The sequence below is a fragment of the Sarcophilus harrisii genome, chromosome 4 (assembly GCF_902635505.1).
Source record: "Sarcophilus harrisii chromosome 4, mSarHar1.11, whole genome shotgun sequence".
NCBI lineage: Eukaryota > Metazoa > Chordata > Mammalia > Dasyuromorphia > Dasyuridae > Sarcophilus > Sarcophilus harrisii.
The window spans coordinates 348,198,181-348,212,305 of NC_045429.1; the positions used below are offsets into that span (position 1 = coordinate 348,198,181).

The 14,125-nt window shown below is 38.0% G+C and overlaps 1 protein-coding gene across 10 annotated transcripts in view; it reads left to right on the top strand.

The window, feature by feature from the left end:
- The window catches only part of MSI2 (musashi RNA binding protein 2), a 521,162-nt gene that overhangs the window by 313,877 nt on the left and 193,160 nt on the right, over positions 1–14,125 (top strand). For all 10 annotated transcript variants that reach the window (XM_031966452.1, XM_031966449.1, XM_031966447.1 and 7 more), the window contains exon 7: positions 8,828–8,876. In XM_031966452.1, coding sequence (XP_031822312.1) covers positions 8,828–8,876 — 49 coding nt within the window. The remainder of the gene's footprint in view (positions 1–8,827; positions 8,877–14,125) is intronic.

A 14,125-nucleotide genomic window follows, 5' to 3' on the forward strand; every position in this document is an offset into this window, starting at 1 on the left:
GAGGAGACATCAGCTTCAGGATTCAAACACTTATTTATGTTATAATGGGTAATACACACTTGTAGTGTTCGCAAGGTCAACTGGTAAGCAAAGCATTGGGCTGGCATTCTGGACCCCTGGATTCTGGTTCTAGATTTGCTTCTATCTACCTCTGTGACGTTGGAAAGGTGTTTTTATCTCTCTAGCCCTTAGTGTCTCTACCTGAAGTGTGGAATTAGGGAAGAGAAGAAACTCATAACAGATAGCCTCATCTTCTTTTTCAGTAATGGCTGGATGAATGGATAAGAAAAAAGTATTTATTAATTACTTACTTTATGCCAAAAACTGGGGATACCAATACATGTGCAAAAATAGGACCTGAACTCAGGGAGCTTACGTTCTTATGGGGGAGATAACACATATGGAGGACTGTATGTCCTCAGGTGCTTTTCTGAAAAGAAATAAGATATGACAGTGTAATTGGCTTGAGCAGAGAAAGGACATCCCTGTGGAAGAAATGATAAAGGATTAATCAGAAAAGAGTTAAAAAGCACTGCCATATAGCAGTTAGGGTCAGTGGATTGAATAACAGCTAAAATAAGTTTGTAGTGAACTAGTTAACAAGATTGTATGACTTCCTTTGGCAGTACTTGAGCAGAAGGGTAGGCAGATGGTGGGAATAATCCAGGGCTGAAGTTTGAAGAGAGTTAAGAAGCAATAGGATGATGAGACAAAAGACGCAAAGGCCAAGTGCAGTGTAGAACACCACTGGTTAATGTAAGGGAGGGAAAGTGAGGCTTGAAAAATCAGGGAGGGTTAGAATGAAGAGGTTTCTTAGAGATGGCTGGATATTATAGTAGATCTCTAGCCTTGGAGTTAAGAAAATCTGACTTCAAATTCAATCTCAAATACTTACTCGCTCTCTAACCCTGGGCAAGACACTTAAACTCAATTTGTCTCAGTTTTCTCATCTGTAAAATGGGGACAGTAATAGCATCTATCTCCTGGGATTGTTGAGAAGATCAAATAAGATAACATTAGTAAGATACTTAGCACAGCTTCTGGCACCTAGTAAGTGCTATATAAATTTCAGATGTTATCATCATCATCATCATCATCTTCTCATGATGATTAAAGCCCACACCCTCTCCAGCTCATTTCCTCCCCACTCTAACGTTTTCCCCCTTTCAAGAACTGATTAAAGAGATAGCATCCCTTCCTTTGGCATAAGCCAAAATACATTCTGAAAAGGTTTGCTAAATAAACTGAAACCCATTACACAAGGTTTGATTGGAGGGCTGATTTTGTCTTTGGAGGGCTGGTGATGGAGGAAGTTGGAAGCTGTGCACCTGCCTATTTCCAAAAATAAGCCCTTGCCATAGGAAGAATACCCCGGAGTAATGGCTAGGTCACCTGTTCCTCAGTCACAGCCAAGTGATTGTAGGAATTCCCAGTCTGTTGTTCTCCAGTGCTCCCTAATTTGTTGGGATTAATTAGCTCTGTCTGTGGAGGCCTTGTACACTGTGGGACAATTGTTTGGGGTTCTCAGGCATTAACTAAAATAACACACTTTGAGCCTCTGGGGGCAGGGAAGAGCATGTTTTAGGGAACCTTAAAAAGATGGGTCTACTCATATCATTAATTTGTATTTGACCAAAAAAGTTAATTGAAGTGTCATTTCCTACTTTGTGCACACAACAAGTATGTACTAAGCAAAACAGATGATTTTTCGGAAATCAGAAGAATAAATCCTGTGCCAGGAACAGGCTATAATCAATTTTATTTATGTATGTTGGGGAGTAATGTTAGAGGAAGCCAATGTACTATTAGAGATGATCTGCCCCCTGTACCCCTTCTCTTTCTTTCTCTCTCTCTCTCTCTCTCTCTCTCTCTCTCTCTCTCTCTCTCTCTTTAATCTCTATCACTATCTTCCTGGCAATTATTTTGCCTCTAACAGTTTATACCAAAGCTGATTTCCCCGACATACCCTGATTACATCTTGCCTCCATTCCCTGATGGTGTAAACAGAGGATCCATGGACAAGATATTGGCAGGAGTGATGGTCTGAAGTTGGCCACTTGGGGCACTCCTAATTCAACAAGCATCTGTTAATTCATACTCAATGGCCAAGTACTTGGCTCCCAGAAATTCTGAATTATCCATATGACCCATCCTGCTTTTTCAGTTCTAAAATTTCAGTTAGAATGTGGCCAGTGCAAACTAAAGTCTAGACTCCAGTATTTATCATCACTACTTTTGGACTTCTGCCATCATCTCAAGTGAAGTCTGGCTAATTTAAATCTCCTGAAGAATAGACAATCTTTGTTCAACTGGACCTTTGGGAGGGTGGAAGAAGCCCAAGATCTAAAGTCAGAAGACTAGGTTTGAATCCTTACTACCACATACTGGCTATGAAATCCTGGGCAAATCACTTTCAGGTGCCATTTTCCTTCCATAAAGGCATTAGACTAGATAGCTTTCCAAGGTCCCTTCCAAATCAAAGATCCTATGATCCCATCAACATTTGAAAAACTGCTCGTTGTTGGGTTTAGTGCCATTAATGAGAGTATTAATCCATGTCACAAATTTCTATTGGTCTGAGATTTAACTTCTGTTCAGTGCTAACAGTTCTTATCATTAATTAGAATTTTATTTTCACCCATATGTTTATATTATCACTGATCCAATTAGGATTCTTTTTTTTCTGGAAAGTAAGGAAGTAAATCTTAGTCTTCAATGAAAAATTGAGGCAGATGCTCCTTTCTCTAAAATGTACTCTTTACTCATTTCTTCCTCATAGGTCTCCTTGCTTTTTAAAAAATACAGTGCAGGTGCCCCTCCTATAGGAAGCCTTTCCTTATTCTTGTTATTTTTATCTGTTCCTTTTTAAAATGTTTTTGCATTTTTTCTTCTGTACATGTGCCCTCTATAGGGAACATTTTTGTCTTCATCTCCCCAGCATGTAAGATAGTGCCTGGAATATTATAAGTAATTGATGTTCAACTGAGAAATGCCCCCATCCTTTTTTTTTTCCTCCTCTGTTATGTACTTTGTTACAGTAGCTTCTCAGGACCCCAAAGTGGAAAATCAAATCAGATCAGGTCACCAAGCACTGATTAATTACCTTTCTCTTAGAGCTGTTTTGAGGATCCAATGAAATTATCATTGTAAAGTGCTTAGCACAGTACCTGGCACATACATAGTAAACACTATAGAAGTGTTAGTTGCTATTGCTATTACCTTCATTATTATTAAATGCTTATGATGAGCCCTGCACTGTACTGAGTATTGAGGCAACAAAGAAAAGCTCTTTTTTTTTAAAATAGTATTTTATTTTTCCAAATACATTCAAAGACAGTTTTCAACACTCACCTTTGCAAAACCTTGTGTTCCAAATTTTTCTCTCTCGCTTCCCCCTTCTTAAAACAGCAAGAAATCTGATATAGGTTAAATATGTGAAATTTTTCCTCACATATTTACATATTTGTCATGCTGTGCAAGAAAAATAAGATCAAAAGGGAAAAAAATATGAGAGGGGGAAAAAAACAAGCAAACAAACCAACAACAAAAGGTAAAAATGCTATGCTTTGATCCACATTCAGTTACCATAGTTCTCTCTCTGGATGTAGATGTCACTTTCCATCACAAATCCATTGGAATTAGGAAGCCACCTCTTTAAATAGATTAAAAGAATCATTCTCCAAAGAAGTAGGAACTACCACCAGAGGGAAGGGGACCAAGAATAGTCAATCTACTGACTAGGCTACATGTAATGTGTGATGTTACAGAGAGGAGGAGAGGAAAAGGGGAAGGCAGGAGGGAAGTAAGGAGGGAAAGGGGGAGGGAAGGGGAAAAAGAGAAAAAGGTAGATATGGATATGGATATAGCTATATCAAATAAGAAAGAATCAGAATCAGTTCCAGGCTGACATTTATTCATTTTTCTTCTTATTCTTCAACCCTGGAGAAAAAAACTGAACACAGTTACACTTTCCCATTGAAACTCATACTAGAATCCTTTATAGTATATAGAATGATAAGTTACAGAATGCTTCATCTTAACCTGAGCCTTGCAAATTGTAGAAGAATGAGTCTAGAAAGATCTTGTTTAAGGATAGAGGAATCCAAGAAGTTTCTTCAAATGTTGATTTCAGCTCATGAGAAAAAGGTGGGCAATAGAGTGATAGACTTGGAGTTATGAAGACCAGTTCGAATTCTACCTTGGCTGTTTGTCCATCATGTCACTCTAGGTAATTTAGTTACCCTCTATTTCCTTTTAGGTGTGATGACCTCCAGGATCTCTTTTGAATCTTTGTTGATGAACCTATTATCTTAGGACTCATTGTATTAGCCTGTAATTATGTTCAATAAAAGTTTGTTTGTTTTTTTAATAAAAAGTAGTTCTCCTAAGCAGTCCTGAAAAATGATCAAGTTTCCAAAGCAAAAATGCTGATGGATAAATCTATTGGCAAAGTACACATAATTTCTTTTCTTAATGGATCCTGGGAAATCCCCACCCTAGCAACTCATCTTCAAGGTGTGTAAGAGTACTTTTGGACACTAGGTAAATCACTAATCTTCAGGATGAGAGCAGTATCCCCATCCTTTGTGGAATTTAGAAATATCTTCCAACTAAGACCTGAAAAGTCTGTTCTTTGCACTGGTGTTGGTAGATCTATTCACTGGGTCAAATGTTCAGAAAAAGTTTGGAATTATGTTTGAAAAGTCACTAAACTGTTTTTATATATATATTTTTTTTTTATCCTAGAGGGAGATATCACTATTGCATTTAAATCCCAGTAAGATCAAAGGGAGACATAAAAATCCCTTACATAGAAAATGTAACAAACAAAAAATGCAATTGTGAGTGCCCATCCACTTAGAAATGTCTGGTACATTTTGATATATAAATGTAATGGAATACTAATTTTGTTGTAAGAAACAATTACTGAGTGATTCAGAGAAATGTGGGAAGACTCATATGAACTGAGCAGAACCTAGAGAAAATTATATACAATAATTATATTCATGTGCATGAAAAGATTATTCAAACACAGCTGATCAGGGATTGTGATCTGCCCAGGCCTTGGAACAATTGATGACATTTGCCTCCCTGCTTTTAGTCTAGAAGTGGGGAATTGCAGGTTCACAATGGTGTATCTGCTTTCATACATAGTTGCTATATTGGTTAATTTTGCAAAATGGTTTTTCTCTGTTACAAGGAGGGATGTTGTGGGAGAAGACTGCAGTACATCCAGAAATGACTGGGATATAAAAGTGAAAGATATTAAGAAAATGAAAAAAAGCAAAAATCACCTCATGTTTCCAGATAGCTTCTCCCAAGCTTCTGGGTGACTCATGTACATTGACCAAGCTTTGGACCAGATTTTGTAGACCATGACTACATGCAACCATCTATCTACCTTACTGACCTGAGTTTCATTTATTTCAAAGAAAGGGAAGAAGGAGGGGGAGATTGGTTTGCTCACGAAGGGTTTTGGTGCCAGTTACCTAGACTGCCTTCACTTATTTTCCCTTGATGGAGCCTCACACAAGCTGCTTCTGTTTGATTCACGTAGAACCGTGAGAAACAGGCCTAGTTGAGGAGGCTGTGTTTTTCCCTCTATTCAGCCTTTGTATATTCAAATTCTCCTAGATTTAGTTGTTGCTATTCTGCCAGATTTCCATAGCATTGATGGCTTTGCTGAATTAATAAGTAGTGTTTTGCAATCACTGAAAAGTTTTTTTTTCCCTAAGCACCCAAGCCTTATCCATATTGATTTTCTTGCTCTCTTCCCTAACCAAGATGTTTTATTTTGTAAAGTGTTAATAGAATTTTTCTTTTGCTTCGGCACTTTATCTATTCAGCAGGCCTTTGAGAGTCCCATTGTGCAAACTGGACTATAGAGGAAAGAGTCCTATTCTTGTGTGACAATAAGTGCCCTAAAAAAAAAAAAAAAAAAAGGAAAAAGAAAAAGGAAAGAAAGAAAGAAAATCCTTAAGCCCCCCACATTCACCAGAGTGGGGGGAGTATCAAAAGGGCATAGAGAGAATGTTCCAACTTTAAGAAGGGGAAGAAGTAACCAATTAAATGCTGTGAAAAGGACACTTTAAAAAAGAATTATTAAAAAAAAACAATTTTAAGTGATAGTAGAAGAAGATCATGATTTAATTAAAAAGTGAACATGAAAAGGCAATTTTTGGTAGTTTTATCAAGGTCACTTAAAAGTAAGTTTAAAAGACAATTTTTAGGTGGCATAAGAAGGAAGCTTTTTTTAAAAAGAATTTTAAAAGGTAATCTTAAAGTAAGTCTCAGAAGTTATATTTTAAAGATAATTTTATGTGGTACAAAAAAGTCTTTAAAGATTAAAAGACAATTTTCAATGGTTCCTGAACATCTTTTGGTTTCAGTCAGTGAAATTCAGTTGTCCTATTGCTGTGAATTTGGATCTTGAGACATGGGCTTGGTTCTTCTGAATAGTCTAGAGAGAAGGGTGGGACAGATGTAACTCCTTGATACTTCCCATCAACCCTCCCTTTGCCATCTTTGTCTAAGGACTTAATCTGTTCTGTGATGCCATAAGCATCAGTGTCCCTGTTCTGTGTAGACTGTTGAACTGACTGTAGTTAGGATTGAGTAGAGCATGACAAAATGGGAGAGCAGTGTATATCTATTATCTCAGCAGGTATCCAGATCCTTATGAAAGCCAGACTGCAGCTGGGATTAGCTTATCCCCAAGAGGGAAGGAAGGATAGAGTGAGGGAGTTCCATGGCAAAAATGTTAGATCTCTGGGATGTTCTTGTACCCAGAGATGGCACTGTTGTGTTGGCCAATTGCCTCTGGGAGCAGGCAGACAGCAGTGTTAGAAGGGGCTGTTATTGCAACCATGCCATGTCCATTTTCCCTGGAACTAACAGTTGGAGGATGGTGTCCGAAAGGGAGACCTGTTTGTAGTCTTGGTTACCTAGCAACTAGGGGACCTTGACACACACAAAAGGATTTTTTAAGCCAGTCAAGACCCTAGAAAATACATTCAGAGGCTGGATTTTAAAATCCAGTTTGGCCACTTTTCCTAAATCCACTCACTTTATTTGCCTTCTATCATAGAGTAGCCATGGCAGAGATGGGATATGTGAGACTTCTCTCAATAGTCTGCCCACTGCTTTTCCAAACCTCTTCTTCCCCTTTCCCATCACCAAAGAAAATGCTCATTTGATAGTCTCTACAGTCTAATGAACAGTCAAGTCTAATGAACACATTAAAGCTGCATTGACTTTTGGAACACAGTATAAGTGTATATGGTCCAAATCCATGCAGAGAACTTCCAGTGAGGAAAACTCCCTAGACCAATTCAGACCAATAACTCTTCTGCAGTACATTCTTATTGCAAGGATTGTTAATCTTTTTGTGTGTCATGACCCCCTGTGGTGACCTAGTGAAACTTGTGAATTCTTTTTCAGAATTGTATCTTAAAATGCATAAAATAAAATACATAGGAAGCCAGTTTTTTTAAAAATCTAGGGAAAAAATAGTTTATAGAGTATAAAATTAAGAATCTCTGTCTAAAAGAGTTTTTAGGGAGTATGAGAGATTAAGTGATTTGCCCACAGACATATAACCTGTATGTGTCAGCAATGGGATTTGTATCTGGTCTTCCTAATTCCAAAGCTGACTCACACATGCATATGTATTTAAGGGTCTATATGTATGTAAATAGCTCTAAATACATATCAAGATGAGATAAGCTTTTATCTCAAACTTCAAACTTACAGCATCAGGGCATATGAGTGTGGGTATGTATTGTTCAAGGAGGACTGATGTGAAGGCTTGCTGAGCCCTTTTCAGGGCTGTTTATCCATCTTTGGTATCTACCTGTCGCTCAACTCTCACCTGTGGCTCCAAGAAACTGTAACGTGCAGCAGCCACACTCTGATAAACCATCTTAGCAGATGGGCTAAACCAGTTTGAGGTAACTGAGGAGCCTCAAACCTGTACCCCAAGCATGTGAAGGTTTCTGTAGGTGGAATAGAGGAGAACAGTTTGTTCCAATGGCTACGAAAGTGACTGAAACAGATAGTGTGGAGAACTTAGAACTTGGGCATTGAAGTCACCAAGGTCATCCTTTGCATCCCGGACCATTGCCAGGTTATCTTGATTTTTATCTTGCCACTGGATTTTGAGGAATCTGGAAGAGAGAGTGAAGCTGATAACTTTGTACAACTCTGCCTTGCTTAAATCCCATTCACACATGAGTCAAAGCAACACCCTATGATGTTTTGCTCTTCTTTGAAAAGGAAGGACAAGCAACAACAATATGCTTGCATGCATACATACATTCATTGTACCATAGTGAATTGAGAGCTGACATATTAGAAAATCAATAGGATTAAGCCAATCATATATATATGAAATAGTTTCAGTCTACATACAAGTTGTTGAGGATCTATTTTTCCTTCCTCCTATTTGTCCTTCACTCAAGGAGATGGCAATGATAACAATATGGATGAAATTGGCAGCCTTGTGCACTTAACCTGGCTGAGAGTTTCCCTACAGAGTGTAGGTGGGTGATTATTTCAATGATGACCTTGACGTTACAGGCTCTAAAACCCACATAAAGAGTTAGGTTGGGAACAGAGGGAACCCAGCCCATTGGAACCAAATCAAAGCCAAGCTGATCTGGGTTGGGTCCACAAAGTTAATGTGAAACTCCCCTTATTGCTAAAGGGAGGTCAGGGTCCTAGTGTAAACTGGAAAGACTTGGTGTTTTTGTTTTATTTTGTTTTTAATTACTATTTGATTCTTTTGAAAAGATCCTAAGTAGAACCTGTTCTATGTTGTGTTTTTCAGGTAGAGGATGCTATGCTGATGTTTGATAAAACCACCAACAGGCACAGAGGTAAGATACCTAAGGCTACTCAATTTTCCCTATATGCCATGGCTTCTAATGAACCTCAGCAAGTTCCACAAACAAAAAATAATTTATTCTTCCATCAAAGTTATATGGACAGCAACTCTTCGTTATTTGTGTAAATAGGAGAGAATAAGGCAAAAATAATCCCCAATACTGAGTTATACAAAAATCCTGCTTATTTGGCTTTGGAAAGTGCTACAAAATGGTTTTGTCTGGATGGATTTATGTTCCTTGTTACTGCTTGCTTAGTCTTATGTTCACATAAATTTGTGGAGCTGAACCCTATAAATGTGCTGAGTTTGAAGTAAGGGTAGCCTTGCGATTGCTGTGAGTAATCCTGTGGATCAGGTTCTTGTACTGATATACTGAAGGGAGAGAGACAGACAGACAGTGATGACATGTGTGCAGACCCATGTACTCCACTAGTGCTGTTCTCAATATTTACAGTGACATTTCAGGGATGTCGTTGCCTGAATCCATTCTCCCTTGTGTTCTCCTTCCTAAACCCCTTACTACTTTCCAGCCCCTTCCTTTAGTATGGAACATAAGTGATTTAGAATAAGGAAAACTGACACAAATGCTGAAAATCCATCCTGGAAATCAAAGACCCACAAGTGAATGAATATGATTTAACAACATTCCTCCATCCCCCACAACCTCAAGCCCAAGATTTCTGGGGCAGTTTTCTGCTCTATTAATAAATTGGGACGGGGGGAACTACAGGATTGGAATCAATAGTAAAAACAGTCTATGTTTGGTTGTATTAACAGGAGGGATGGAGAGAAGAGTAGCATCTCTTTTCCACTACCAAGTTTGTATCTAAGGGTGGTTTTTATTTTTATTTTTTAGCTTATTTGTTTCTGTTTTTGTGTTTTATTGATTATATTATTGTTGTTACTCTAGTTAGAAATAGTTACCCTTCTTTACATTGAGGAGGTTGGACAGGATGACTTATCATCCCTTTTAGCCCTAAATTTAAGGTCCCATGATAAACTGGTTATATGACTTTGAACAAGTTACTTAATTCCTTTGACCTTAGTTTCTTCTTCTGGAAAATGAAGGGGTTGGAATCTGTGGCCCCAAAGTCCTCTTTAGCTCAAATTCTAGAAACCAGAGAATCAAATATTCATGAACTTATAGCATTCATTCATAGAGAAAGAAGCTGGAAATCCAGCGAGGGACTTACTTAAGGTCACAAGGTGAGTGAGTGACAGAGCTTGGGTTAAAATTCATACCATTCAAGTCCAGTCCAGGATGGTACCATAGTGTACAGAGCACCAGGAAGTCTCATCTGAAGTGAGGAAGTTTCATCTTCCTGAGTTCAAATCTGGCCTCAGCCACTTAAAAACATAGTTCCTTTCCCCTCTTCACGACTTAGTGAAACATTCAGGAATATTACTTCTACTCTCATTCTGCTTCTATAATTCTTATTTCTGTATTCAGTTCAGTAAGGAATTTATCCAGTACTTACCATGTGTAAAATGTAAGAAAACACAAAACAAAGCAAAAACCAAAGTCTATAATTCTTGCCCTCAAGGATATTACATTCTTTTAGGGGAATATAAGATGTATTGGGGTTTTAGAACTGATGTCAAGAGTTCCAGAGGTCTTTAGTGACCAGCCATCTGATATTAGTAGACTGGAGCAGATCATTAAGTGCCATGAAACCTCAAAGGACTCTGCCCATCCTCTTGCCACCCCCTTTTTCCTCCAGGCTCCTTGTTTCTTCATGTCTCCCAGAGCCTTTTTAGCTTCCTTCCTGTGTGGGTGGAGAATATTTAAGCCACCCAAACCACTGAAGAAGACTTTTTCTTTGATCTGGCTTCTATGAACATGTTGTATATCTCTTGATGGGTCAAAGCATTTGAGGGGTTAAAAAAAATAAAAATAAAATACTCATCATACCCCTCTAGAGAAAGGTGCCCACATATATCCAAGAGAGGTACTTTTGGCACCAGATGATGAATAAGGAGGGTAACAGGATGAAACAGAAGAATAAACTTAGTCAAACACCATCCTCCAGCCTTTCTTCTTTCTTTCCTTTCCTTACTCTGCTCCCTTGCCTCATCATTCCATTATCTTATCAAGCAAAATGAAAAGAAACCAGCCTCCTTGGCTGGAGCAGTTCCCAAGGTGAAATGCTTTTTCACTTGAGGAAAGGGAAAACAAGGAGATTCAATCTAGAAATCAGTCCTATTCTACTACTATTCATAACCAGGACCAAATTTATTATTTCATTTGCTGAGAACAGACCTAACAAAATATGGCACCATAGGAGACTAGCTCACTAGAGGATTGTGCCTTCAAAAAATAAAATGAACAGTAAATGATGGAGAGAGAAAAATGCTTTGTAATTAACACATTAATTGTATATGTAAAGGAGTTCTAAAATCATCACCGGAGTAGAAAGTATGCTGGGTTTGAAATGAGAGGACTGGATTTCAAATCCCAGCTCTGCCATTCACTACCTTTTGATAGTGGGGCAAGTCAGAACTTCTCTGAGTCTGGTTTCCTCATTTGTAAAAGAATTGGAGTATCTTTAAGATCCCTTCTGGCTCCAAGTCTAGGATCCTATTATCATTTATTATTTTATAGACAGTTCTTTATTTCTTTTTTAGTGGAATGGACTTTTATCAATTACTAGGGAATACCTTGTTATAGGTTTATAGATCCAGAAATGAGAGAGACCCCAGAGTCCCATCCAAGAAAGGATTTGGGGCCAGATTCTCATACGCTACAGCCATAGCCAATGCTCTCCCCACTGTGGTATCATACACAGCTACCCCAAACCCTTCATTTTATAAATAAGGAAACTTAAGCCCTGTGACTTGAATTCACCAATCAGGTAATAAGAAGCAGAATTGAGATCTGAACTTGATCTTTTTTTTTTTTTTGTAATGAAGTTTTTTTTATTTTTAAAACATATACATTCACTCTTGCAAAACTTTGCATTCCAAATTTTTTTCCCTTCCTTCCTCTCACTCTCTCCCCAGATGGCAAGTAATCCAACATATGTTAAACATGTGCAATTTAAACTTGATTCTTAAATCCAAGTCTACTGTACCACTGTCTCTTAAGGGGCAAGTGTATAAGGCTTCATTATTGTTTAGTCTTGTCCAACTTTTCATGACCCCTTTTGCTTAGAGGCAAAAGTATAGCAAAATATACTAGAATGGTTGCCACTGCCTTCTCCAGATCATTGTACAGATGAACAACTGAGGCAAATGGGGTTAAGTGACTTGCTAAGAAATGACTAAGGCCAAATTTGAGTTCATAAAGATGAGCTTTACTGAATCCAAGTCCAGTGCTCAATACACTGCACCATCTAGTTACCCTGAGGTGCAAGAGAACCCAGGTTCAAATCCTAGCTCTACCTACCACATTTGCTACCTGGATAGTGATATTTAACTCAATTAGTAAAATGGGGTTTGGGGACTAGGGATTGGGGTCATGTAAAAATTTCTTGGGCAAAAAGGGATTGTGAATAGATAAAGTTTAAAAAACCCTAGTCTAGACTCTAGATTCATAGATGCTGACTTTACTTCTCACTAGAAGTCAAAGGGAAATTGGATGACCACTTGTCATGGATGTTGGATAAAATGACTGCTAAGATTCTGTCCAATTCTTCAGAATCTCTAATTCTTATGATGGCTCCAATTATTGATTTCAACAAGTTGCTTTCATATATTGCTTAAAAGATATTTCAAGTGTTATAGATAGTTCTTTGATGTCATAGGAAGGGTAATTAAAATACTAAGCTTTGATTATTTCTTAGCCTTCTATTTTTAACTAATTAGGATATTGAAAAATTGAAGGAACTCATTTGGATATGATGAAGTTTGAAATTTTGATCTTCAGACTATTTAAACATTCAACTATTAATTCCTCTTGAAAAATTGCATCTTTGTTCCTGGCTGAACTCAAGCACCACCTCCTACTGAAGACCTTTCATGATCACTGGACTCATTAGAACTTTCCCTGACCTTTCCTTTTCTATTCTTTTATGAACTTTGCATATTTTAAAATTTGGGTACCTTTTATATGGGCTGAGGGCAGAAATTGTTTTCAAATTCATCTTGGTGTCCTAAGTATCCAGGATACTACCTGACACATAGCAGGGACTTAATGAATGTATAAAAAAGGAATGAAAAACAAACAACAGGACAGAGGTAAACAAGCTGGGGATGGTGAGAAGATGGTGAACGAGCTGGGGATGGTCTTTGTGGTAGCATTGAAGATATGAGTAGAGGCTACTAATTAAAATCTGAGTGAAGGAGATATCACATAAAATGTGAAAGCCTAGGAAAAATATAGTACAAATTCTAAAACTTATAGATGAAGAGACTGAAGCTCTAGTGCCCCATGATTTGTTTCTGGTCACATAATGAAACAGTAAGCATTTGATTGATTAGTAAATCCAAAAATTAGACTTCTTGTCCCCAAGAACTTGAGTTGAGCTCATTCAGCTTCCAGCCATTTACCTGCCTTCTCTAAAAAGCCAGTATCTCATGTATGGAGGGGCATTCGTTTATTATGAGAAAATGGTGGTGATGATGAGGTTAACATGATTGTTTTTAAAATTTTTTAAATCATACACTGTTTTCTACATGTAATCACTGGCCCACTTTTAACAGCAGTACTTTCTTCTGTATAACAATATATCTCCATTTTTACTTATAGGAAAACAGAGGCACAACACTCTAAAATGAATGCCTTGTGTCATATTTACCCAGCCTAGGGAGTGGCAGGACTAGATTTAGAAATTGAGGCTTTTGTTGATCCTGCCTATCTCCTCACTGCAGGGCTTTCTGAGAGATGATCTGTGCTGAGAGAAGGGGGGGAGGTGCAGGGAGGGGGAAACAGCTTTCACTTTTTTTTTTTTTTTTGTTAGAGTCATGCAGTTTACTCTTGAAAAGTTGATAGAGGCTGTTGGAAAACTGTTGGGTTCATCTTCAGAGGATTTAATTATTGAAAGGAGAAAAAAAAATTTTGTTGAGTTACCCTTGCAAACTTCAGATAAAATCTTGAGTTGGGCATTAAGTATTGATCCCAGATTAGGGAAGGGGAAAAGAGAAAGGAGACGTTTCAAGGTTCTGTCCTTCTGACTGGGTTATGTAACAAGGGTTTTAGGAGGACAGCCATGTGCTGGCTAGCTCAGCATTAGCTGGAGAATGGCAGAGGAATAAGGTGAAAGCATTTTCTCCCCATGAGGTAGTTTAGGCCTTTCTGAGCAT